The sequence below is a fragment of the Diaporthe batatas genome (genome assembly GCF_019321695.1).
Source record: "Diaporthe batatas strain CRI 302-4 chromosome Unknown Contig00004, whole genome shotgun sequence".
Classification (NCBI taxonomy): Eukaryota; Fungi; Ascomycota; class Sordariomycetes; order Diaporthales; family Diaporthaceae; genus Diaporthe; species Diaporthe batatas.
The window spans coordinates 223,751-250,962 of NW_025408551.1; the positions used below are offsets into that span (position 1 = coordinate 223,751).

General features: G+C 55.4%; 5 protein-coding genes across 5 annotated transcripts; 2 read left to right on the plus strand and 3 right to left on the minus strand.

The window, feature by feature from the left end:
• The first annotated feature begins 194 nt into the window (after positions 1-194).
• Positions 195-4,060, plus strand: KVR01_004366 (uncharacterized protein). The gene is made up of 2 exons (XM_044795052.1): positions 195-1,157; positions 1,213-4,060. The coding sequence occupies exons 1-2, from the start codon at positions 777-779 to the stop codon at positions 1,789-1,791; spliced, it is 960 nt and encodes a 319-aa protein (XP_044646530.1). The 5' UTR covers positions 195-776; the 3' UTR covers positions 1,792-4,060.
• KVR01_004747 (uncharacterized protein) lies at positions 1,902-3,759 on the minus strand (the record flags this gene model as incomplete). Its single annotated transcript, XM_044788214.1, has 2 exons — positions 1,902-3,619; positions 3,675-3,759. 2 exons carry the CDS (start codon positions 3,757-3,759, stop codon positions 1,902-1,904), a joined length of 1,803 nt encoding a protein of 600 aa, XP_044646911.1.
• Positions 4,061-7,879: 3,819 nt separating the features above from the next.
• Positions 7,880-10,222, minus strand: KVR01_004294 (uncharacterized protein). Its single transcript, XM_044783134.1, has one exon. It carries the CDS (start codon positions 9,547-9,549, stop codon positions 8,170-8,172), a length of 1,380 nt encoding a protein of 459 aa, XP_044646458.1. The 5' UTR covers positions 9,550-10,222; the 3' UTR covers positions 7,880-8,169.
• A 4,700-nt stretch (positions 10,223-14,922) lies between these two features.
• KVR01_004666 (E3 ubiquitin-protein ligase SSM4) lies at positions 14,923-21,307 on the minus strand. The gene is made up of 2 exons (XM_044786616.1): positions 17,280-21,307; positions 14,923-17,218 (listed from the first exon to the last, which is right to left on the minus strand). Exons 1-2 carry the CDS (start codon positions 20,788-20,790, stop codon positions 15,486-15,488), a joined length of 5,244 nt encoding a protein of 1,747 aa, XP_044646830.1. The 5' UTR covers positions 20,791-21,307; the 3' UTR covers positions 14,923-15,485.
• Positions 21,308-22,114: 807 nt separating this feature from the next.
• KVR01_004525 (uncharacterized protein) lies at positions 22,115-27,178 on the plus strand. The gene is made up of 3 exons (XM_044786076.1): positions 22,115-22,792; positions 22,879-23,580; positions 23,635-27,178. Exons 1-3 carry the CDS (start codon positions 22,605-22,607, stop codon positions 26,423-26,425), a joined length of 3,681 nt encoding a protein of 1,226 aa, XP_044646689.1. The 5' UTR covers positions 22,115-22,604; the 3' UTR covers positions 26,426-27,178.
• Positions 27,179-27,212: the final 34 nt, after the last annotated feature.

Sequence of the window (27,212 nt, forward strand, 5' to 3'; positions counted from 1 at the left end):
CTACCCCTGTCAACTTACACGAACCCCGGTCTGTCACAAGCGGGCTGGTGGCCGGGGGGTGGATGCACTGACCGCCTGCAGTCATCGGCGAGCTTCTAACCTACCGAGGTACCCAAGTACCTAGACACCTGCAGGTAGGTACCTACCTAGGTAGGTAAGGTAAAGTGTCTGGGTCCAGCTTCGACTTCTTCCTTCTGCAACCAACACCACAGGTTATTCGAGCAAGCCACCAGAAGCATCTTCCAAACTCGCCTTCAAGACCCCCAAAGTCCAAGTCCCAACCCCAGCATCACCTCGCCGCGCAAGCAACCAGAAAACACGGTCGATTCCCAAACCTGCAACCGCAATCGCAATCGCAATGAAGACCGATCAGTACCTCAATCTCTGTCTTGACCAGGCTGCCCTGTCCAGTCTCCACTACCGCCATGGATGCGTCGTCGTCAAGGGAGGCAAGGTCATCGGCCAGGGCTTCAACGACTGTCGCCCTGGATACGATGGCGGCAGTGTCCTGAAGACCGGTGTCCTGCCCAAGGCGGCGGCCAACGTCAAGCCTGACAAGCCGGACCCGCCAAAGTCCAAGAGCACCTTCAAGACGGTCGAGAGCACCTGCGGAGGTGGCCATCACGCCAACGCCCGTTTGACCTTGCACAGTGAGATGATGGCCATCAACTCGGCCCTGTCCTCCTGCAGTACGCTGGCTGCCAGCACCGTGTCTCACGTTAAACCGAGCTTCAAATTACTCGGTGATTCCAAACGCAAACGAGCGTTGCAGCGCGATGCAGTCCTCGCCTACACTGGTTCCGTGTGCCTCGCTACCTTCGGGCCGCAGGTTCAACAAGGTGCCGGCCCGGCTGAGGCGGTCGAGTGCCGTGTTAGACCTTCCGCATATAGATGCGACGACATCCTATCGCACGGCCAAGAAGCATGGCTATCACTATCATCACGGTCACCAGTCGAATCAGTATCAGAAAGACAAGGCGTACAACAAGTACAACAAGTACAAGTATAAGGCGGCGAGATCGTCGCAGCATGTTCCAGCACGAGGGCACACTGCTCAGAATTGCGAGAAATCCGACACTGACTCTGACGGTGATGCCGTGAAGGGCGCTTCTCAGAACATCACAGGGAGCAACAACGGCAAGTTTGGTCTGCAAAAGGTGGGTCGTATCATCCGATTTATCTGTGTTGTCGAAGTTTACTGACTAGGAACAGGCGCAAAATCAGCACCTTCTCGTGCCCAAGGGCCGCAACGTCAGGACCTCACCAGGCGTAAAGGAACGTATGAAGCATCCTAAGCTTGTCGGCGCTGACGTCTACGTTGCGCGCCTGGCAAACGAGAGTCCAGCCTCGCCAAGCGGAAAGAAAAAGAAGTGCCATGCGCATGACGAGCCAAGCGATGGGACTGTTGAGACGAGGAGTCCGGACACCTGCACCGCTTCTGCCATGACCGCTTCGACAGGGTCCCTGCATGATGAGCTGATCACCAAGATATCCAAGCCAAAGCCTTTGGCCTCGGCCTCGGAGGATGTCAGGCCAACGCCCACCGCCGCGGAATCGCGTCCGTGCTACCGCTGTGTCGCGTACATGCACTCAGTTGGCATAAAGCGCGTATTTTGGACCAACAATGAGGGCAACTGGGAGGGCGCTAAGATTCGGGACCTGGTGGATCAGCTCGACGGCACCACGCGCAGCGACACGGACACGCCCCTCGGACAGGCTGCAATGGGCGTGTTTGTTACCAAGCATGAAGTATTGATGCTTCGGAGACTGATCATGAGTGGCCAGGGGTAGGGGCATTTGAGTACAGTCTGTGAGTCTATTATCGATTTGAATCCTCGAGTCTTAATCCGGGCACCGTCCGCTGGAATCAAATGCCAACCTCCCTCTAAAAGCAAGTGCGCTTACACTATTGTGATCCCTGCCAGTGCTCGCTCATCAGAGCTATAGATCTTCTGCTTCTCAGAGCCGTCCAGGTTACACCTATATAAGGATCCACCGAGGTCGGTGAGATACATGTGACCAGCTTCCAAATCAAGCTTCAGCCCAATTGCCTCGTTCAGGTGTCTCACAAGCACCTCGTGCGACGTCCCACTGTCGTTCTTGACCACCAAGCCAGACTCAGGGTCCAAGACTGCCCTGTTCACGGAATTACCCAGCGGCAACTCACCACGGTCGGTCCAGTACAGTGTCTCGTTGAGTTCGTCAACCTCGAGGTCAATGGGCTCAGGCAGATTGTCCAAAAGGAGCCGGACGTCTGTCCGGTTCTCAGCCTCCTGCCCGGCGGGCGTGTCGATGCTAGCGCAGAAAATACGACCCTTTCCGGACTTCGAGGCTGCCTTTTGCGTCCAGTAGAACTTGTTATGCTTTCGAGAGACGGCAATGCCCACGCACCACTTTGTCTGGTCTGCAAAGCCCTCCGCCTCCGAGTCACCCGTCTTGATGATTGTCTCGAGCTCACCGCCGTCGTAGTTGCAGCGTAGCACCCTCATCCCCTCCCGGTCGCAGAAGTACAGCTTCTTGGACTCGGGCTCAACGACCAGCTGCTTGGGGGTGTTGACCGCGCCCTTGGGAACGATACACGTGGCGTCCGAGCCGTCGCCGAGGTTCGCGGAGAAGACCTCGCCGTCGGGCCGGCCGGGCGAGCCCATGCACGTCCAGAACATCCGCCCTGAGGACTTGTCAAGGTCGATGCCGTCCGGGTATGCCTGGCTCTTGGCGAGGACCTTCTGGTTCTTGCCGTCGCCTGAAATCTCCAGCACGAAGCCCGGGGCCGGTGAGATCTTGGTAGCAGCCAGTCCGAGGTCGAGGACCAGAAGGCGGGGGACACGTGGGTATAGACCTCCCTGTTGGCACTTCGCACCCAACTTTCCCTTGTCGACGTAATTTCTCTGCACGAAATCGACAGTCTTATCCGCGGGAAGTCCGCGCTCCGCAACGTAGTGCGACTCGATAAATGCGACCGTGTCCAGGCCAACGTCGTCCATCGTCTTGCATGGCGCCATCTCGGTCCTGAACATGGTTCTGAACATCTCGTCGATCTCCTGGGGCGTCGATACCTCCTCGGCCAAGATTGTGAGGGTCTCTCGCTTCACCGCCGCCCAGAGCCGATTTAAGATGAAGCCTGTCGACTCCTTGCGGGCCACGTAGGGCGTCGTTCCTGCCTCCATCTGCCTTTCACGAAGAAACTCAATGACGTCGGGATCTGTGAATCCGCATGTCATCAACTCAACGATGTTGTTTGTCGGTGGCATGTAGTAGTGGGTGTTGAGTATACGCGCCTTGGTCGCCTCGTACTTGATCTTTCCGAGCATCTCAGAGCTCTTGTATGAGCTGGAGTTGCTAGCGAGGATCGCATCCTTGGGCGCATGAGCCTCAAGGTCTGCAAAGGTGTCGATCTTGAGCTGGAGCTTCTCCGGGACGGCCTCAATCACCAGCCAGGCTCCCTGCACCGCATCGGACAGCTCTATCTGCGTTGATATCTCACCATAGCCGTTGAGGTTTGACTTGGCTGCCGGGAAGTCGCGGGCGTTTTCTCTGACATATTTCTCACAGGCTCTCCTCTGCGAGGCGTCGGGGTCCCTGACACACACGTCGTAACCCGCTGCCACCCAGCTTGTAGCTACGAGCGATGTCAGCCTGCGCTCATGTTGGTGCTCGGGCATGCATGAACTCGCCTATTCGCCGTCCTAGGACACCTCCACCCAGGATAGCAACTGGTCGGCTGTGATAATCCTCAGGAACTTTACAGGAAGAGCTCATGGTTATGGATGAATCAATGTCTTTTAAAAGTTGTTGCGAATTCCGTCAATGATCATTTTACAACACGGAGTCTCCATGGTGCTGCTAGAGCTGGCCGAGAGTTTCTTTTATCTCAAGGCTGCCCCCTAAGACCAGGTGGGCCGCCGCGGTCTCGCGATTACATGTCTGCGCCTGGCGGGCGACATCGACATGCGAAGTACATGACGACATCCGACTTGATCAAGAATTTTGATTGTTGGAGTCCAAGTTGTGGGATCTCGCGACATTCGTGGAAGGCGAAGGCCGGCTTGCTAGGGAGGCCAGTTAGTGGTGTGTTTTGGCTGAGGGAACGGCCTACCACATCAAAACCCCCTTGCTTGCAGTGAACAACCCGGGCTGTCCGCCAAACCCATAGGCGGAAATGCCTCGGCCAAGGCCGGTGCCTCGGCACAAGTGGGTCCACCGGCAGCCAGCCGACCGGAGCTTCCGGCTCAGGCGTGCACGATCCGGCCTTGGATAAACCATGATGTGCGCACTCGCCCCTTCCGAGCTTTCTAAACTGCATTTCAAATATGAAGTAATTATGCCAAAAAAATCGCTTCCATCCTCATGTGTTGAGTGTTTGAGACAGGAAACAAGCACTCGCCGTTATGATACGTTGCCCGATATGCTGAGTACATAACCTATGCCGCTGTATAAATCTACTGATTTGTTGTATCAGAATACGGAGATCCATATGTGATGTATCGAATTGCGTATCTACACTTTGTGACTGGTATGTGAACCATGGATCACCAGCATGAATCTGGACGCTATGCTGAAACTGGTCCAAGGTGATACTGTAACAGCACTTGAGTGTTAGGGCTTCTGATAAGCATAACATAACACGGGGGTTGTTTATTGACAAGAAACAATGTGCTTGATTTGAGAAAGGCTCCCTGAACTTTGGGCCCGCTGCTGGTCATTTTATGATACAGCGCGTATGCGAGTGCAAGATCGTGAAATGGGCAAGAGTCCCTTGCGCAATCCGGGGGCTGGGATGTTTCTACCACTTCGAAATCAGCTTTGATATGATAGAAGTTGATCTTTTGACTTGAGCTCAGCTGAGAAATCAGGCATTACTTGCACACAGAGGACCTCGGGACCTTGCAAGTTGAACTGAGAAATAATCTCCAGCCACATGCAATCCAGATAATTGAACATTTTCTGTCAAAAAAGCTCCACAGCGGCAGACTTTGCTCTGGGCAGACAATGACATCGAGAGAATTTATCTGCATCAGTATTTAGGTGGTTTCATTTTCTTATCATACACATGCAAAGGCCTGGTGTGATCCAGGGTCCTTTCACAAACTGATACCACCATACAGGGACAAAGGGGTATGTAGAACACTAATAGCAACAATCCAAAAGCATAATAGTACTTAAGTACTTTGCAGCCTCAGCCTTGTGAGAATTACTTCTAATAATCATGTAAGGCTGAGGCCACATGCTCCTATTATATTTTAACCACTGTCATTAAAACTATATGTTTTTTTTAAAAAAAAGAACGCTGGGTCTTAAGCGTTTACTACCTTATAAAGGGGCCATATATATCCTCGGACATATACGGAATAAAAGCGAAACCACATATAATTACAAGCTTATAGTTATTCTATAATTATATTACGAGAGTGACCGGTATACGATAGCCACCCTATACTCCTACTAAAAGGTATAGAATTATAGAACGTCCTGTAATTCAGAGTGTAGTCTATATGGCCGTGCCGTTACAGCTATGACTTCTCCGTGAGCACTCTTTCAGCGCGAATCATCGCACAGCCTCATCTCTACTTACATTATTAATGCCATCACATAGTTGATCTTTGTATTGTGAATATCTCTATATGATGGGCCGGGTGTATACTCTGACGTATTCATCATACTGGTGTGCCTATAAAGCTCTCGAGTTTTAGGCCTTACCGATCGCCCTTTCTGGAGAAAATTAACAGGACCCGCAAGCTGCCATTTGACCTTGATGGCGGAGAATTCTCGGGGTCGATCAGGTCCTCAAATGTCACAGAAACTAGCATCGAAGTTCCTTCTTCAACATGTGAAAAGCCAATCACACACGCAGTTTGTTTCACCATGTCCGGTCCTATCATCAAACAGGCACAGACCATGCACGGCTGAGCAGCACGTGCATTTGAACGTCACATCTCGCCTCAGCGCACGTCATATACACCTGATAATTTTAATGATCGCCGGAATGAAGACTTAAGTCAATGGACCAACGCCTCATGAGCAAGTCTTGGGGCCGTTGCGGGCCGTGAGTGGCCCGGTGCCACCTCCAGGGCTTCGTCAGGCCGTTGCTGAATCAGAGCCCGGGGGCCACCTACACACCGAGTGCCAAGCCGGGGGCCCAGGGTAACTTGGGTAACGAGAGTGGATACCGCCGTACGGGAGACAGGAGCTTTTCAGTTTCAAAGTTCCTCCGTCCAAGCTGCGGCGGAGCACTCGTGTGTGAGTCTTCCGAAATGAGGGCCCCGTCATCGAGGCTGACGTGAGGCAGTGCCTAGCACGGCAGACGTCGAGCAAGAGTTCAAGCGAGATGATACTGGCATGGAATTGTTTGGCAATGAATTCTACTTGGGTATGACTTCCTAGATAAGGGCCCAACTCAAACCCTATAGCGGCACTAATCAACACGCACAACCTGTAATTTGCCAAGTTCGTCTAGCAGGCTTGTCTTGTACATGTGTTTGGTTTTCGCGTACGAGCCTCTAGGAGGTACAAAACCCATATGAAGAGATTGCAGAGAAAAAGATTACAGTCAACGTGTGTTCGGCTTCCCCCGGATATTATTTCCAAGTGCAAAGTCTTGCGCTTGGCTCATGACAAGGTGAGCCCAACCTCACCCGATGGGTCTGAGCTGAGTAGCATGCATCAAATCAATTTCTTTTGGCGCCCATTCCGTGACAGACTGCATCGTGAAAATACGTGTCAAGGTCGTGACTCACAGATCGGGCTTGTAGCAAGACCTGAATCTGATGCCCAGGTGGTTAGCATTCTCGCATGCTCTCAAAGAGTTTTACACTGACACGTCAGTCTCGCAACAGTCTTCCCCTTTGCTTTACATCCAACTTCATAACCATGTTGCGCCCCTCCAATATCTGCAGTCGTGCTCAGGCAAGGGGAAACCCACGATTCAGTTAAGGGGTGCCAGGTACAAGGCGTGCATCACAAGAGCCACGGGGATGGAGGTCTATAATTGCCAGCGGACCGAACTATGGACCGGACCAGACCGCGGGAGGCGTATCAGATCGCCGGAAAGTGGGTCAAGGTGGATTCCACAGGTTGTGGCAGAAAGTCCTTCCCACATTTCGACCACTGTAGCATGTGCGCGAGTGCCACTCAATGTTGGGCTCGTGTTCTCGCTGGATTGCGCCCGCCCGCCCGCCTGCCCGCCGCTACCAAGGCTCCGCCCTTGTCGGGGACTCGGAGTGGCGAGGAAAGTCAAATAGATGGAGCCTGGCTTCTTCCGTGCACTGAATCGTGATGTTCAAACCAGTGGCGGGCTCCCGGAACAAACCGGGTGCGATCCATGGATGGGCTCCAGGCTTTTCGACGGCCGGGGCATCACGCACATGCAGCCTTCAAAGCTGGTGTTGGTTGCTCGCAAGCCCATATCACAACATCGACCGAATGCGACCGCAGCGGCTCTAATGCAGCTTGGACTTGGCGCCTGTGACGTGCTTGGCGGTCATGTGCGGCCGGGCTTGGCGGGCTGGGCAACAAGTACGCCCAGACGGGTCAGTCCGGTAACACAACGACTTGTAACGACATTGTAACCTGGCCGTGAGACCGGGCTGAGGACGCCCCCCGGATCAGGAATGAACAGTGGTAACTACATGTGGCGGAGCAGAGCAGGTGCAACGAAGGACAGGCTGAAACTACTTTGCGTTTGCACAATGGTTGACAGAGTTTACAATGGTCTTTTTGGGCATCGTGATAGTCATTCCACAGGTGTTACTTTTCCGAGTAACTGCAGATAGTCAAGACTGACGAAAAGTTCGCGAAGGAGAACAACAACAGAATTTGTGGGAAACAGGAGCCTCAGGGGCCTGACAGAATAAACGAGTGACGGCAGTTGGTCTTTTTTTTTTTTTTTTTGTTCTTGCTGTTTTCGTAACATTCTAGTCAAAATCAAATTAGTCTATGGGGATATCGTAACTACAGAAATGAGTGCCTGTTGAAGCATTCTGTGACTGTCTCCCAGTAATGCCTGTTTATCCGTCCGAGTTGGAATGGACGGTGAGTTCCTTTTTCCCCCATAGAAATCAGTCCCAGCCACAACGCCTGGCAGAAAGTGCAATGCTGGCAATTTTTGAATGCTGAAATCCACGATGCCAAAAGAACATGAAGAGAAAAGAAGAATGGATGTCAAATCCCTCCTTAGTGGTCGACGACGTCCTCGTCTCTGCCTGGGTACATGATGTCCTGGACAATAACAGCCCGGATGTGGTGGTACAGGACGAAGAAGTATGTGATCAGGATACACACAGACATGAACACAGCAAAGTCGAGCACGATCTTGCTGTTGATGGCGTTGCCGAGTGTGATGGTTGCGAGGGTGAAGCCGGTGTTGGGGAACACACTCGCCCACCAGCCGAGGTGGAAGTACTTGGGCCTGCTCTGGATGACGGCGAGGACGGCGACCCCCCACCACCAGAGGCTGAGGCCCCAGAGGTAGACGCCACCAAGGAGCGCCATCTGGCGGACAACGTGGACGTCAAAGATGCCGTTGCTGTCAAAGTCGAAGGTTTCGGGCAGGCCCTTTGACATGCCAATGAAGGCCAGGCAGGTGAAAGCCGGGGGGCCTACGTTCATGAAGAGACCGGCCCTGTGCTCACGGCTGGGAAGGCCAAATGACATCAGGCGTCCGACCATGTGAGCATACATGAGGAACGATACACTGATCCCGAGGCCCTGGCATGCGAGGCCACCGTAGATGATGGCGACGGACATGAACTCGGGCTGGGTCTCGGCGACGACCGAGGCGATGGTTCCCGAAAGCATGATGGGGAAGATGGGCAGGATCCAGGTGGGCATCATGGTCTTCACCTCGAGGTTGTGAGTGCGGAAGACGTAGCTGTACTGGGCGATGGCGAGGAGCAGTGTCACGGCCAGGTAGCTCCAGAATGCGACCTGGACGGCCCAGTTGAGGGTCTCATCGTTCTGGGGGATGGCGTAGCGATAAGTGCTCGTGATGAGTGTGGCGATGGAGAGGAAGAATGTGGGGAAGAAGAAGCCCTCGCGCTCGTGGCAGATGGACGCCTTGAGATCGCCCGGGTACAGGAAGAAGCGTGCGACCAGGGCACTGGCTGTGAGAGCAAAGAGGATGAGGGTGATGATATACACGACGAGACCTATCTGTCTCAGGCCGGGGAACTGATACGGTTGTGCAAAGATGAGAAGTGACAGTCCACCAGTGCTCATGATGAGCGTCCACCATGCCCAGGTGAAGTGGTGTAGCCGTTGCTTCAGCCCCAGCTTCGGCCTGTTGGGGTCGTAAATGTCATGGCCCATGTATGTCTGTCCCTTGTGGTCGTCCTTCTTGACCGCGTCGTCGTCATCCTCGTACTTCTCAAGGTCCCGCTCGCCCGAGGGGGTCGACACCCGCGTGCTGTCGTTGCTCCCCATCTGGGGGCTCTGGGGGCGGTTGTCGAAGCTGTTTGCGCGAGGGAGCGGTCGGGGCTCGAACAGTCCCTGCGGGGCGGCCTGGGGGTCCATGAAGGACGGCTTCTGTTCGAAGGATCTCCTTGTGCCCTCCATCTTGTCGTGGGGCAGCGGATATGCTCTTGGGTCGCAAGCCTCGGAACCGGTTGTCTATTCGGTGGGGGACATGTACGGCCTTGAGAATGCGTTTGTGGTGTGATATACCAAAGGGGGTTTCTGGTCGACGCCAACAAGCTCACCGCTAGGATGAGATTGACCGAGGAGGTATGTGCAGATGCAGAGGCAGCGAGCAGTGTAAACAGAGTTGAACGGTTCGAAACAAAAGTGCAAGCCAATAATGATGTGGGACCAGCCTGTGACAGAAGAAATGGATCAGAAAGAGCTGGGATATATATCGTCAAGAGGCACGGGGAGGGCAAGGCGAGTATTTCATGGGATAGGCATTAGAGTTATGTATTTTTGTTCAGAGCCCAGGTACGGGGATGGGCAGGCCAGCAGCGACATCAAATTGTAGATGGAGATCCACATGAGCCAAGCCCTTCGCCATGCCCGAGCAGCTGGTGTTCCAGAGGGCACACAAGAAGCTCCTAGGCACGGGAGACGGTTGCGAATGTGCAACGAATTGTTTCTGAATTTGGACTGGTCCCATGCCAGTACCACGTAGTGGCGACCTGGGTACAAGTGGTAAAACGCACACACAGACTGGTGGACTGGTGGACTGGGGATACATAGCTACTACCTCCTGCCTAGGTGGGAAGGTAGGCAGCACCCACCCCCCCCCCACCCCCCTCCCCGGCAAGTGAGTGTGAAGCGGCTCTTTTTCGTGACATGGCAGCCAAGAGTTTGGAAGAAGTGGGTACTACCGCCCGTCCAGGCCGTCAAGTACCATGTACTATCGACGCCAAGGACGGGCAGGACTAGAGCGTCTAGGAAAGAAGGACGGAAGCTTCAGATCTTCAATCTGGCGGGCGGCTGGTGGAGACTGCCGAGAGCAGACGCGACCCACATTTTAATATGCTTCGCGACGTGAAGGGCCAGAGGGCCTCAGGACCATGTCGTCCCGCTGCCCCTGAACTACAAAAAGAAGCAGCATGTAAGAGAAAGAGAGTGCGGGCGCGAAGAAACAATCTACCGCGTCAAGGACCACGGGAAGAAAGACAAGCATGCATCAAGACAATCAAGACAATCCAGACCGACGGTGGAGGGCTGGTGGGTATTTTGGAACCAGCACATGCAGGACAGACAGGGCATGATGTAAATAAACAGACACGGACACGGGCAGACACAGGCACACACAGGCAGGGCCGCATGAGCCTGTGGACAGAGCTTCTTCTGCACAGCCCGTTTCGGCGGATGTTTCTCAGCGCATGGTGGCATAATGATGGTGCACATGTGGGCGATCTGCATGCACGCATGGTGGCGGTGGCCTGCCTGCCTGCCTGTCTGGGTCAACGGTCGAGGGTGAGGTGAGTGAGTGACATTAACCAGCCTGCCAGTCTGCCAGCCCACTGCTGTTGTGTGCAGCGCTGCGTACTGCGTGCGGTTCTGCTGCTTGCCGAAACCTTAAAGAAACTTCTGCTCTTCGTCCCAAAACCCCTGCCCACGAGATTGTTTCGCCCGACTCGGCCGCTTGGCGACTTGGCGGGTCAGGGAGGGGGGGTCAGGACCGTCAGGACCGTCTGGCCAACTGCCTGAATCAGTCGGGTCGTTATCTGGACCCCCACGGAGTTGGGATGTGGCTTGATGAGGCTCTAGATGATCGACGGAGACAAGCGATCAAAATTAGAAGCAGGCCAAGACCCCTGAGGCCGGGAGAGCCAGCGGACGGCGCCGTCTCAAGGCCTTTGAAACCCACGCTGTCAGGCTGTCAAGGCCTCTCAGGCCTCTCTCTCTGCTGCCGCCATCTGCCAGCCGGCGAATTACCACCAACCGGAATCCTCTCCTCTGGTCTTCCAACCTCCCATGTCCCGGCACCCATGGCCTTGGCGAACCAGACCAGCCACTGGATCCGAACTCCACGGCCGCCTGCCGGCTCTGAGCTAGCTGGTGCTGTCTGGCCTGCTGGCCTGCTGGCCTCACCTCAGTCTTGCTCGTCGCTGCCCGAGTCCACTTTTGATAGGCGATCGCTGCAGTCCCCGTCGTGAGACGAGCGTCCATTCTTTGACGTGTCGTTGCTCCTTGGCAGGGCCTGCGTGGCTGCGTGGCCATCCATGCCTCTGCCCTCCCGCTGTCCTCACACCCACGGCTCCCAACGACACCCACGACATCCTTGCCTTCTTGGCCCAGTGCCACAAAAAGAATGCCCAGACTTCGCCGGCGGGTACCTTGCCCTCTACATCGGCCAAGAGCGCTCACCATGCACGCCGGGCCACGCAAGCTTCTCACCCGATCTGACTCGTTTCGTGCTCTAGCAATTGGCCATGCTGGCCGGCTCCCTTTGCGTTGGCGATATCGATATACATCAAGCGCATGTTATACCACCTACGAATCACAGCTCCAGCCCTTCTAGCCCGGCTCGCCGGTGTAACAGGTTCACAGACCCTCGCATCGCTGCCCCCCTATTGGCTGGGAGTCGATCCGACCTATGTCAACATTCCCCATGAGGGCCTGCAGCCCAGAACGCGTTGACTATCACCAGATGGGACTTCGGTGGCCCTTTCCGGACTCCCCGTGGTTGACCTGCCTGCGAGGCCACTTGCGCTGGCTGCTGAGCTTGCGCTTGCGGGCTCGTTGGGTAGGCTTCATTTTCTTCTCCTGATACTATCGACAGAGCCCTTGCCTGCCCAGGTGATCGCCGTGCCCACTCCTCACATTCGTGTTAGCCTCAGCTTCGGGCAGCAAGCCGCGCCTATGTGCTGTGGGTCTTCCAATCTTCGCCTCCCCTGGCCGTCGACCGCCCAGAGGTCACCTCGATTGTGGCACTCACGGTATCACCCAGCAAACCGTGCACATGCCCTAATGTCACAGCTGCAGCCCAGGGGAGGTCTGGCAGCCCGCCTGTTTGGGACATGCCCAGTCGATAGACCGTGGCGGAGCAGCTATCGCAATGAGTTACTACATGGTATTCAAATCTCACTCTCGAATCGTCCGCGTCGCTCACCATGTCGCTGAAACTATACCACTCCCGCGCTTGGTAAACCGTGGCGCCAAGTTCTGCGCGCATTGGGGGGAAACCGGATGAGCTGGTGGTGTCTTTCTTGCCGACACGGGACTCAGCCTTCCGACGTTTGCTCGTGCGGTAATGCGAATTAATATCCAATGGTGGATTGTATTAGTGGTATCAAAGGTGCCGCCGGACCTCACCTCTCATGCGCTCTCGCCGGTTATTGACTATCACGGTATTTCTAGCCGCCAGAAACACTTGGCCACGGTAAAAACCCAATTTGTCAAATGCAAAACCACTCCTGAACCGAAATACCTAGGTACTAGTAGTACTGGGGAGCATCATTCGCGGCCTTGGACGCGGTCCGGACGACAATGAGAGCCTGCATGGGCTTCACAATGCTATCATCTCATCACTACCATACTTTGCCAAGGTGATACCTCTCACGAGCCTTGTTCTCCAGGATGAGTAGTTGATACGGTCCCCGTGGTTCTGTACTCGCGTTCTACATATGTATCTCTCCCGTTGCGTTCCCAGGATTTCCGTATTTGACCCATGCCCCCGTCTCATTCTTGCCCGCGGAGAGCCCATACCGCAGGACAAGACTTTGTAGACACACCCTCGCCGGATACCCAACAAGGACCGTGAGCTCTTTTTCACCTCGATCCCTAGCGGCCTCGATCCCCGGGTTGACGACGTCTCGAGGTTGCTCCGCAAATCAGAAGCCGAAATGAAGAGACGAAATAGGCTGCGTACCGCCCTTCCAACTCCACCAGGGCGGGCATAATACTGTATATTAATAATAACACGTTATCGGTGTATTATCGATAAGCATAAACTTCCCGGTCACATATAATATGATCTTGGTGACAAAAACGCAGTGAACCCACAGAATTTCATGACCGTCTCAACACGAGGTTTCCAGTAGGGCAAGCATGTGAAAGAGAAAATACAATCTAAATCTGGCCCCCAGCACGACATCTTGTGCGCGCAAAAGAGTATAGTGATTTGTGTGGTTTACGTTACAATCAAAAAGTCTTGGGCCGTCACAGGGGAAAATGCTTACTTACCAATTGGCAATTGCCAAATTCTCACTCTGAAGCTTGTACCCATCCCCCAAGGCGCTTGACTCAGATCGCCAAGTACTAAGGGGACTAATTGCGCAACTGTTTCAATGATAAGCGAGTAGTGAGTGTGTTTCAAGTATAAGGGAATCGCAAGGGTTGAAACCACACAACCCCAATTCCTTAGATAACAAACCGCACAAAAAACATACACACATTGTGGATGCAGCTGCAGGAGACAAAGAATAGCTCCCGTGCCCCCGTGCCCCGGTACGGCATACACCTGGCAGACACGCGAAATTAGGCGCCGCCTTGGATAAATGTTTCTTAATTACTGCCGCGCCACTGCGCGCGTATTTTGTTTCTATAGCTAGCCTCTACCAAGCCCAGGTGTGTAGCAGGCCTGCCCTAGGGTAAATCCGAGATCGTTCCATAAATAGAACACTAATTGTTTCTGTGGTAGGTACCTACCTAGGTACCTAGGGTGCACATCGAGGCCTGCTGTTGGGGAGCTATTTGTGTAAACATTACAGAGCGGTTGTTACAGGACCGCCCACCCCCCTCCGAATCCGAACCCGTGAGGTATTTTTTTTCACAAGCACCCAATGAGAGGCAGACTTGGCCGCGGTGATGGAGAGCCGTCGAAGCTGGGCAGGTATCCGAGTTGATCTGGGTGGACTCACCGCGCCGTCGGGCCCCCTTGGTGACAGCTCATTGTCGCAGTCGCGCAATTTTCGGCGCTCGCGGTGCAGTGGTGGGACTCGTCCTGGCGCGGGAAGAGACGGATGGCGGACACATGAAACCGAATGCGAAGACAAACGAAGATGAACATGCCGTTCTGCGTTGGTTCACTGTTGTTGTGTTTTTGGCCAGACATGCGACGCGCTCAGGTCTTCGGGAGAAGCATCATCGATTCTAAAATTGGCGATCATGTCTGTTCTCAGACTGCCCAGGCCTTCCGTCAATGCGGACGGTGTAGGTGTTATGCAGAGGCGTTTTGCGTGCTACTCATATTTCTTGGGAGATGTGAAATCATTCCCAAAAGGAGGCGTGGTTTGTGCCATCTCGGCCCCACGGTGGCGATGGCATCAATCGTGTTTGCGACCCCGTGGTAGGTCAGAAACACAGCTAACTTAACTGATCACAAGCAGTAAATGGGCCGCCATCTCCAAGAATACAAGAGATAGACGACGGCGATCCGTTCCACGTCGGGGGCCGAAAAGAGAGAAACCCAAGAAAGAGACGTGTCATTCCGCTTGCCGATGAAATCCTGCCAGGGGCCGCCGTTGTTCACTCTTCCCGCGCCGATGCTTGGAATATTCTTGGCCTGCAGCCCACCTATGGACACGTGATTGACACACCGATCGTTGAGCGACATCACACCAGAGGTCAGAGGAGAAACGCAAGCAAGGGCAGCGGAATGACCTGTTCATATTTGGGAGACTGTAGAAACGGAAGGTATCTGGTATCAAAAGAATCGCATCACGGCTTTAGCAGGTTGAGCTTGGTGGTCCGAGACTGCTGATTCCCCGTCGTGAGTGAGTACGTGACGAGTCGGCGATTTTGACCAAGTACTCCCCGATATACATGAGCAGTAGGTAGGTACTGAGATTGTCAGTGTCATTTTGTGCCATTCGCCATTCAGTCACCGCGACTGTTTGCGTGGCTCTATTTCTACAAAAGCCCAGGCGTCTCAAAGCCTCGTGTCATGTGCTCGTACTCCTTCATGCTCGAAAAGGGCCGCTTGGGGCCGGGTTTGGTTGCATCTCAGCAATGCTATGTAGAACGTCACGATGATCGAGGCCACGCCTGCCCACCATCCCATGTACAAATGTCATGACGGTGACATTCCCCAGGCTGTCTGCTCAATCAAAACCAACTCTGGTTCTCCTTCTTTCCCTCTGGGGATCGTGCCCAGCTTGCCCCAGGCCAAAGTTATGCAGCCTCTCCCCAATAAGGTAGGCCTCATCTCGAATCCTGACCCTCCAGGATCGGAACACACCCAGCATACTCCGCAACATCGCCACACCAATAGCGCTCAGCAGCGCGGCGAAGAAACAGAAGCGGTGAACCAGAACCACCGCCGCGTCGTTGCTAGGGTCAATACCCGCAGCCATACCGTACGCGATGCACGCCCTCGCCAACAGTGGGGGCCCAAACACTGCTATGGTCCAGACTGATAGTCCCGGTACGACAAATGCGCGAGTGAGAACTTTGACGTCCGGCTCCAGCCAACCTCGCCTCAGCACGGCCCGAGTGGCAGCTGCAACACGGCTCTCGCGGTGCCAGGCGACGACGTATCGGGCGGCGAGCTTGAGGTAGATGACACCAATCGTCCAGGACTGCATCACGCGAACTGTGTGGCGAGGGTTTTGGACGCTGAGAAGAGTGCTGTCGGTGGCTGCGTCCTTCGATACGACCGCCCCGTACATGTACGTGTCAAGGGGTATCAAGACATACAACTCCATCAGACTGGCAACCATGAGTGGGAACACGACCAGCAGGAAGAAGTACGCGTAGACGAGCTTCGCTGCACGTGTCGCAGCGGCGGCGGCGCGGTGGAGTGTTTCGCGTTGTAGGATGTGCGAGGTGGTGCTGGCCACCCGCTTCTTGGCCTTCTTGTAAATATCCTTGAGGTGGAACAAAAAGTATGCGGCAGAGCCGAGGATGTATATGCCGATGCTGAAGGCATAGATGTCGTTTGTGCGGATGCGGTCAGGGATGAGTGACCGGAACATCCAGCGCCCGAAAAGCAGGGGGATAATTGTGAACCCCAGGCCCGTTGCGGCGGCGAATATCCAGATGAAGAGGATGAACAGGAAGATGCGCAGTCGGAAGTTTGGTGGAACATAGACAAACTGGTACTGAGGAGTGGAATAAAGATCGACGCCCGGCTGCTCAACGCGATCCTGCCTCAAGTTACCCTCCGTCACGTCCAGGAAGACCCTTTGGCCCTTGGGTATCTTCACTTGATCTGAGGCTGGAGCTCGCACGAAACGTCCATCCGGAATGAGCTGGCGGGTGCGCACTAGAGCGGCCTTCCTTGCGTTGGTGTCTTCCAGCTCCTGAGGGCTGAGCGGCAGGGCGGGCTTCGCTTTCCCACCTTCAAAGGTTCCTTTCCATGTCTTTGGTATGACTTTGCTGCCCTCAACTTCCAAGAACATTCTCTTCCAGACCGGTAAGGCCTGGTCTTCATTTGGCGGAAGCATTTGGATTCTTCCTTCTTCGTCAAGTTTTCTCTCGCCAAACAAGAACCATGTCAGGCGTAAGGTGCGGGCCAATTTGCGGAACCACCAGGTGTACATCGCGTGAAGCCCGTCGCTTGGCTTGAAGAATTTGACAGCGAGGGGCATTAAAAAATTGTAGAACAACAAGTCGATCGGAAATTCCAGGACAGGCTCGTTTGAGGAATAGTGGATGGGAAGTACGTTTTGGAACCCGTATGACAGAGCCCACACGACACCTCCAAGGCAGACGATAACTAGCGCGCCATACACAAAAGCAGAGAACAAGATCTTCCGCAGTTGGGTGGTCACGTTTCGCTCCAGAACATCTCGGACGGGATGGAACTCGGCATCATCAGGGTCGCGGATGAAGTCTGTCACAGCGTAAGTAAAAGTCTGTGCAGGGAACACATGATTGAGGCAACGTGAACTTACACAGCACACCCTTGCGCATTATCTTGCGGCACATGGACACGAACAGAGCAAAGTGGAACATGTACCCTGTGCCGACAAACCAATGCACAAAGATGGAAGTCAGAGGGTAGTTGACCGTGAACATCACACGGGACATGATCGTCGTGTTCTCGAACAACGGCAATAGCCCGATGTCCAGCAGTAGCCCGCAATACAGCGGGAAGACGAGCATCTCGATCCCGATGATGAGAATGACCTTCATGACGCCACTTGCCTGGTTCAATACATCTATCAGGGTAGCTTCCCACTCTTGCCCAACCCGCCCGGGGGATATGGGCCCGCCGCGACCTAGGTAAAGTGCGGCGGACAAGGACAACGCAACATATCCGCCCAGGATGGCCCAGACTCGGTCCATGGCGCTCCAAGACGCAAGTTCGGCTTTCAGAGGCAGCGGATTTTCAGAGCCACCAAGATCGATGACCCACGATGTCGGATCCAACACAAGACCAGGAAGTTCGCCCAAGCCTTGCCATACCGTCGTGGCAGCGATCGTGGCCCACGAGCCTAACTCGGCAGCCTTGGATGAATAGTCACCCCCAAAGAGGAACATCATCGACTTCCCGAGCGCCGTGAAAACAAGTGTCACCTGGCTCTTTAGGGTTACCAAAGCCAGGTGACTGACTGTTGAGAAATTGCGGACCTCGTCGGCCGATATGAAAGGTAGGTCTGTCCACATGCTGTCGAGTAATCTCTGGAAAGCGTTCTCGGTCATGTTCCACGAGCCTTGCATCGAATGGCTGATCATCTCTGGTCGCGTCGCACTAGGTTTGATGAGAGAGAAGAGCGTGTCTATAGCGCCAAATGATAGAGTGGACGCGAGTCCCACCAAGAGTAGTGCTGTGTCTTGCACCAACTTGGATAGGCTGAAGAGAATCCGAACAGGTCGGGCCGGGTTGGCGACCAACCAGATGGCGAGGCGCCCTAGGTTGTACGGCAGGAACACACCCAGGAAGAGTGTGATGGAGACCAGAAACGCGCAAAACAAGGCATTCTGGAACAGACCGGCAATGGGGCCACGCATCCCGAGGAGTTCGAGAATTCCCTCCAAGTCCTCAGCGTCTTCAATGGCCTCGGCTTCTGCATCGATCCCTGCGGCGGCGGCGGCCGCTGCCACTTCTTGGTCCTGCTCTTGGTCCTGGAGCTCTGGCAGGGGTTCCTGTGCGATTGCAACGGCTGCATCTTGGTCGTGGTCGAAGAACTCATCGGCAGCATCCGGCAAGGGTGGAAGCTCGTGGGCAGGGATTGCTTCGACGTCACGCCACATAAAGTCGGCAAGGCGTCGTGCGAGCCCATCCGCCTGAGGTGGTTCCTGGGCTATTTCTCCAATGTCCTCTGCATCTTCATTTGGTCGCACTTCAAACGGCTCATTGAAGTCCGGGAGGGCTTCCCACTCCATTGATTGACGAGTTTCCATTGCTGGATCTAAGATGCGTGCGTGTTCAGGATCCAGCTCGTTTGCAGGGACATCATCGACCTCGGAGGATCCCGGCGTCCGGCCGTGGGAGCTCGAAGGCGCACTTTCCGCCAAGGTGCTTGATGGTGGCGTTGCAAACGCCCAGGGTTGCGAAGCCGAGCCATTTCCTTCAGGAGGCGTCCTGTGGGATGAAACCATTCCCAAAGTAGGTGACTGTTGAGGATCTGCGCGCGAAGACTCCAGACGAGCATCCGGCCACGACCAATTATTATTGCCCAGGGGGTTGACGCCTCCGACTCTTTGCGGTCCATCCGTGGCAGATCGAGGCCTGGACATGTGGCTCTGTTCACCCGTGACATCCGATGACCCATTAGTCAGTGGCATCTTGCCTTTGCCAGAATGCCCGTCCTCTTGTGCGTCTTCTGTCCACGTCCACTCTGGCTCCGATCCCCACTCTGCCATCTGACTGGATGATTCCTCTTCCTCCGCATGAATTTCCGGTCGCTTCCGGTTGATCTGGGATTGAGTAAGTTGAACAAAGTAAGCAAGCCGGTCTTCGAGGTTCTCTTGGCGAATAATATTGATGATCGTTTCTGGGTCTCCCGCAGCCGCGCGGTGAATCCTCACATATTCGTCCACGGTGCTTCTTCCAACCTCGGCTACACGGGCATCCGGCGTACTGGGAAGGGCTGCTAAAGTCGTTTGCGTGCTCATGCTGTGCTGTGAGGTTTCTTCCAGGGGGGTGTCCGGGGTTGTTGTCGCAGCCCGTGCAAGGGTCTGACCATCGCCTGCTGGATGAAGACGGGGCTCCCCGACACGCGCCCAGGCGACGGGCACCTCTTCCTCGTTCCCATCAAGTGTTCCGTCCAACTCGAACTCTATGTCTTGCGCCTCGGGGCCGCGAAGCCTGTCGATATCTTCTGGGCGCAACCCATCTCTGGGGTCAGGCATATCCGCAGCTGGTGCGACATTCTCCTGGGGCGCGGCATTCTCTGCGGCAGCAAAGGCAGCTCGCATGTTCAGGTCTGGCTGCTGTTGGACGACGTAGTCCCGGACCAGGATAATCAAGATGAAGCAGATAATCACCAGTACGGTGATGATTTGTCCCTCGAGAATGTCGATCGCAAAACTGCCGAGCGCCGGCGAGGACGCGGAGATTTTCTGGAGAAACCTGACTTCGCTCAGAAGCGTGGGCTGGTGGGCAACGGTCGCGAGGGTGGTGTTCTGCAAGTTGGCTGACGTGTTGCCGCGAGACGCTGTGCCACCGATGTAGAATGTCCCCAAGAACATGTTGAGAAGAATGTTGGATAGCGGGTTGTCGGACGTGATGTTGATGCCGTAGAGAGTTGTAGTTGTCATGGCAGTGCTGCTCCGAGGGATATGGCTCATGAAGGCCTGGAGCGAGGCTGCGGTTGTCGTCGCCGCATGCAAGGGGCTTGATGGGCACGTAGCCGCACCGGCCGTCGACCCAGAACTCTCGCGCAGGACACTGCTGGCGTCTGACCTCCCAAAAACAGGGCCCAATCCCTCGTCGCTAAGCCAGAACAGCGCAGACCAGACTCTCCTCATGAGGTAGGGAAGCCAGACCAGCCATACCATCAGAACCAAGCCACCGCGAGCCCAAACCATCATATTACGGAACAGGTACTTTGCAATGTGGCTGATAAAGACGTAGAAGGGGACGGTCTTGGGCATGTTCGGGGCGTATAATTTAGTGAACCGGAAGGGCGTCTTGCACAGCTCGCAGTGCTTCTTTTGGGAGTGGGAGAGCCATTCCATCAGGCAGTCCTGGTGGACGTACTTGATGCTGCCACTGCATTTGCAAGGGTAGAAGAGCGGCTCGTCTGGCATGGCCTCGCCTCTACATATTCGGCAGGTGTCGGGATCGGATTGTGAGGTGGCATCTTGGGCAGGGGCGTGCGCGTGCCCGGAGCCGGAGCCGGAGCCGGAGCCGGAGGGGGTGCGCCTCAGCAGGGCATCGGGCTCTGGGTCGCCTGTTGAGACCCGGCGGCGCCTAGGTTCGGCCTGCAAAGGCTCGAATGTGTGGTGTTGATCCATGTTGTGCGATGGTAAGCTTGGTTGGGGCAGTGCCCCTCGGGAGCGATGTGGCTACGGGAGGTTCATGTGAAGTCCCGGCAATAGTCTTTGTGCGGATCGTCTTGTTCGGATTTCGAAGGCGTCGTCTAGGATGCGCAGCGACAGTCCCAGAAGGATGTACAGGCGGACGAGTGCCGTCGATGGCCGGTGGGCCAGAGGGTCGAAGGGTCGGAGGGTCGTTGAGATGTTGGGGTGGCCAAAATGCGGCGGCGGAGAAATCGTGACAAATTGGCTGACGTCCGTAGGTAATAAACGCAGGGATCGCTCGGAAGTCTTAGGACTTGCTCTGGGGGGATTAGGGCATCGATGTGTCCTGCAAGGAGCACAGCATCAACGGCTCGTAGGTATGCGGGCGGATGGCTGAGTATGGTGCCGCAGGCGATGGATTGAGAGGAAAGGATGATTGACCAACCGACTGATGTCGAAATGCTGACGGTCCGGTGTGCTGTGTGGTACGGAGTACAAGTGCAGCAGGCGGACCGCGGAAGGAGGCAGGGGAGGGTGAGAGGCGCAGGGGTCTGGACGGCCTAGATCTTAAGTCCGACACTGAGGGGAGCTTATCGATAGTTGGGGTATCAGGTGGGACCGACCCAAGCACCTAGCACCAACTGATAAGTACGTACCTAGGTACCTAGGTACTGGGGCACTTATACTTAGTCTACCTGTCTACCGTCTACCTGGGTTGGAGAATAGCAACCATGGAACATAGCAATCACATGGGAGAAACAGCTGCCAAAAGTACATCCATGTAATGCCTAGGTGATATAGATATATTGCACGTACTTGGTGGGATATACCACAGTCGGCCGCACACATGAAACGGTAGAGCTACATAGTATTCCTGTCGGCGAAGCTGGCAGGCCGGCAGCCGTTGATGCTGCAAGGCCAAGCCGCCTGTGCTCACTCCTTCAACAGACCAGCACTGGGCCGCAAACAGCCGGAGCCAACTCGAAGAACAAGCTGATGACGTCGGGGAGGATGTTGGGATGCTGGCAGGGTTGTACCGGACGGTTCCAGCGGTCTCCTTCAGCTTGCTGACTGCCTGCTGGTGCTGGTCTGCCAGATGCCTGGCCTTATCTGCATATGGCACTTGTTGCGCTAGAGCAGCAAAGTCTGGAAAATCTTGGACATGTGGCTTGGCACACACCATCGCCGGGTGTGCAATTGCACCTACGTACTGTGAATCGATCGATGTGGTGTTATCCCGGGCAGGTACTTACTTAGCCTACACAGACACACAGGTGGAAGAAGGCAGACACGATAGCAATAATAATAATAATATCCACTTGGTCTCTCTCCTGCACCTTTTTCTTACTCGGACTGTTGGTTGCACGCCAGGTCAGGCCAGTCCTGTTCCACTACCCTACCGAGGCGCCACTGACGTTCGAGCTCCCCCTGCTGCAGCAAGCTTGTTTTGCTGCAAAGGCCCCTGCACCTTGCAAATTGCCCAACCAGCAAAACCTCCGTTGTCCGGGTTCATTCGACTCGGCTTCCTCACGTCTTTGTCTCGCACCATCCTCTCCTCAGCCTCAGCCTCAGCACCCTGACACCTGCTGCACGCTGCTTGGACACGTCGTCCCTCCATATTGGTTTCTGGTCTCATGCAAAAATTTACTGACTTTGCATCGTGGTCCTCGCTTCGAGACATCCCCACAACGTGGCCCGGACAGGCCAGCCTGACTCGGAACCTCACTGCACTCACTGTCTCGTGATTGTTCGGTCCCCTCCCGCCCGATCCCCGGCCGTGGTCCGCTGCTGATTGCAGCCTCGCTGCCATGGAGCACGCAAATGGCTCCCCCAACGGCTACGCCAAGACGAAGAAGGGGCTCAACGGCGTGAATGGCCTGAATGGCATGAATGGCTTCGGCTCCTCCATCACCACCCATGCTGCCACCCCCCAGAGGAGATCAACACCGAAGCCGCGGCGTGGCCGTCTCTCGTGGCTCTTCAGCGCGCTTGCTCGGTACGCTTGCCCTGCCCAGAGCTGCGGCTCTGCCCTCACATACCGACTCCTGACTAGAACTAATCGCTGACTGACGGCCCTGGCAGCCTGTTTACCTGGTATTCGATTCTGAGCATTCTCTTCCGGTGTCCGGCCACACTCGAGGAATGCACCGATGCCTCGCCCCGGATCTGCAAGCCGTACTTCCAGCTGAAGCATGCCGTCTCTCCCCATGTCGAGCCTTACTACCACACATACGCTGCCCCCTACGTCGAGCTGGCCAGGCCGTACTACGACACGGTTGACCAGAGGGTCCTGTCGCCCTCCTGGGCTTATGCCACCAAGTATGGATCCCCGCGCGTCGCCCAGGCCCAAGCATTTGGCAAGGAGAAATGGGACAAGAGCCTGCAGCCAGAGTTGGTCAAGTACCAAGCTCTGGCCCAGGCCAAATACGACCAGACTCTTGCTCCCCATGTCAACCAGCTGTCCTCGGCCGTCGCGCCGTACTACGAGGTCGCAAGGACCAACGCTCTGCAGACGTACCACGACTACCTCCTGCCAAGCTACGTCTTCGTACAGCCCTACGCGCAGCAGGGATACGCCGCCGCCTCTACATTCACTACTGAGACAGCTGTGCCCTCCGCTGTCTGGGCTTGGAACAAGACGCTTGTTTTCCTAGATGGCACCGTCTGGCCCCAGGTCCGCTCCCTCTACACGGAGAATGTCGAGCCTCAGCTTCTGAAGATCGGCCAGAGGCTCGGGCGTTACAACGGCAACAGCACCCAGAAGGCCACCGAGGCTGTCTCCAGGTATGTCGTGTGGTTTTCTTACATGTGCTGGGCCCCTTGACTAAGTGATGGCAGTAGCACCGCGGCAAAGGCAGACTCGACCTTGACGAAGCCAACATCAGCTGCATCGTCCGCGTCAGCCACGCCCGTATCCAGCGAGGCCACCACCTCGACAGTCGAGCAGAGTTCCCCGTCCGATGTCGCACCGCCCAGCTCAGAGGAGCTGGCAGCCAACAGCGAGGCGGCAGCATCAAAGACTAAGCTGGGTGGGGAGCAGATCCCTGCTCCGGATGTTGCCCCAAACGAAAGTGAGGTCCGCCGCATCGCACGTGAGACTGTCGCCGAGGACCTTAAAGCGTGGCAAGAGAAATATGCCAAGGCCGCTGACGAGGGGGCTGCTGAGATCGACGATCGCATCGAGGAGATAGCGAAACGCATGATCGAAAGACAGGCCAAGACGATGGGCAAGTCCCTGGTTGGGCAGCTGAAAGACACCGTCGACAAAGAGCTGGCAACATTGAAGGCTGAGATCCAGGGCATTGTCAGCAAAGTCAAGAGCGGCTCCCAGTCTCCCGAGGCTGGCCAGGAGAAGGTCACTGCTGCCGTGCGGAAGGCTGGGCTAGAAATCAAGGACAGGTCACAGGACATCCGTAACTGGAGAACAAACTATGAGACCGAGATCGAGATCAGCGTCACCAAATTCGCCGAAGATCATTTCAAGATCCTCGACAGCATTCGGGACCTGGCGCTGCAAAAGATTGGCATGAAGTGGGCCTGGATGGATGGTGTCACCTACAAGGATTGGGCCAAATATCATCAGCTCAGGGAACGCTTCGACGAGTGGCAGACCGAGCTCAAGAACCTCATCACTTCCCACCCCCAATTGGAGTCTGCCCAGAACGAGGGGCTAGCTGTTGAAGGCCAGGCTATGGAACTGGCCCAATCGGCGGCCAAGGAACTTGCAAGCCTAAAGCAGGTTGCTGGTTTCAAGATCATTGCCCTCGATGACTCGGACGAGTTCGACCCCGAAGTCACGCGGACAGCTGCTGAGGAAGCAGAAAAGGCGGCAGCTGCACATGAAGTCGAAGCTGAGGCTGAAAGTCCTGCGGAAGAGCCCATCCTTGTGGGGGACGAGACACCCGCCGGAGATGAGGAAACGGCCACTAAGCTCCAAGAGAGCGCATCCACTGCAGCTGAAAAAGTTGAGTCCGTAGCGAGCGGAGTTTCGGAGTCGGCGACAAGCGTTGTCCAGGAGGCATCCGCATCAATCCTTCCGATTTACGAAAGCGACGAGCCCGAGATTGCCGAGGCCTCAAGCGCCATCTTGGAAGAGACCCCAGTCTTCGCCGGAAATACCACCGAGGCAACTGAAGCTGCCCAACCTGAGGACCCTGGGACTGCTCATGTGCCCATTGACGAAGTGGCCGAGCCTGTCGAAGCCGAGGTGTCGGCCGTTGAAGAGCCCAAGACTCCATCAGCGACTGACACTGTCAAACCTGCCTTTTTGGGAGCTGCTGCCCAGTCGGTGCCCAGTCGTCAGCCGATTTTGGATGACGACAGCTTCGAGGCTGCCGGCAGTGTTATATCAGCGATCCAGTCTGATATCCCTGCCACCATTTCATCAGCAGCCAGCTCAGCTTACTCTGCTGCTCTGGCTGGAGCTGCTCAACGTTATTCCGAGGCATTGTCACTGGCGTCCGCCCAGGTGGGCGCTACTCCCAAACCTGCTCATGAGAAGCTTCTCAGCTCAGTGACTGCCGCCTACAGCAATGCAGTCGCTGCTGCCAGCTCGCAGTTGGATGCTGCCCTCGGTGCGGCTCAGCATGGTCTCTTTGCTACTACGACCACAACTGCACTCCCCTCGATCCCCACCTTTGTGGACTGGGCCCACGTGGAGTCAATTGCGGCCTCCAGGCTGAACGAGGGAAGATCCTGGGCCGAGGCGCAGTATGAGAGCGCCAAAATTGCCATTGGTGCGGCAACCCCCACACCAACAGACATCTCGGGAACTGTCTCATCTGTAGCTTCTGTTGCCGGAGAATCCCTGTCTGCAGTCACCGCAGCCGCGGGTGTAAATGCTGAAAGGCTCCTGCAAAACGCGCAGTACAACTATTATGCCGGACTCGGAATCGCTCAAGCTCGATACTCCGACTTCCTGGCCGCCGCGTCGAGTGCTCTCAGCTCCATGACCGCGACGCCCACCCCGACAGACTTAGCCGGGACCCTATCATCTGCTGCCTCGGTCGCTAGCGAGTCTGCCGCATCGGTTGCTTCAGTGGCCCGCGAGAATGCTTCAGCAGCAGCTTCTGTAGCCAGCGAGAACGCCTCGGCGGCGGCGTCTGTAATGAGTGAGAACGTGAGCTCAGTCGTGGCCGCTGGCTACGAGAATATCGCTGCTGGCTACGAGAACGCTGCCTCGGCAGCCGAGGCCGCTGGCACATTCGCCCAAGAGAATTGGAACGCGGTCTTGGACCAGGTCAGCGTTCAGGTCTACGGAGCTGCGACCCCCACCCCCTGGTACGAGAGCCTGTACAATGCTGCAGGCGACTATATTAGCTCTGCCACCGAGGCAGTCGGAGGCAGCGCGGACACCGTCACCAGTGCGGCAGGGTCTTACGCGACCGTTGCTTCAGAGGAAGCTTCAAAGCAGTATGTAATGGTCAGCAGCATTGTGTCCGAACTGCTTGTTGGCAAAGAGCCAACCTTCAGCGAGAGCGTCTACTCTCGACTCGCTGCGGCTTACTCTGGAGCTGCAGACAGCGCAAGCAGCTTCGCAAGCGCGGCCTCCGAGACGGCTGCGAGCATAGCTACAGAGGTAACTGAGGAAGTGAAGCAGGCAACAGAGTATGTGAAGGACGAGTTGTAGATGTAGCGAACGATGTCACCAGGTCATTGATGCAACAACACTGATGCCGCGAACCACATCACAAGGAAGGCCCCAGACCAGGCACGTTGGCACGTTGGCACAAAAATGACGATACGATAGTAATGATGGGGACAATCGGATCAAGGGACAGCCAGTCCACACTGCAGGCGGCGATTACACACTGGCAGATGGAAACAACTGGTAAGGGGGAAAGAGAATATTCATGCGGGCTCAAGGAGACACTGTCACTTGCGCCAGAAGGGCAAGCTGTGCGCACAGCAGACTCTCGTTTGATTGTACCCGATATTCGTCACGACACGTCCCAAGATGAACAAGCTCATGCTTGCTGGCCCGAGATATCTGCCTGTCTTGGAGGCTGCTAGCATGCTGCTCTCTCCTTTGTTTCAGTCTTGCGAGCAACGCTATCGATGATTTCAATGGGCAGCTTTGTATATGTAAACGCTTGGGATACCGTTTTGAGTTAGGAGTTCAGAGAGAAATTGATTCAGTAGGGTTTCGATGGGAGATGATATCCTGAGGCCTGCGGGTCGGACTTGCGGGGAAGGAAGCGTTTTGCGTATCACCGGGTGCTGAGCAATTCGTTACCAACACTTATCTTTGCCAGTGGTACGATTTACAACGGACTTTGTGGAATACTCATATTGTTGCAGCGTGAGGTGCTTGATAGCCAAGCACGCCATCACGGGACTCGTTGACGACACAAGCTGGGGAATCTACACTCTACCCTTCAAACGTTAAGCCCGACATCGCCTTCAAGTGGGCTGTT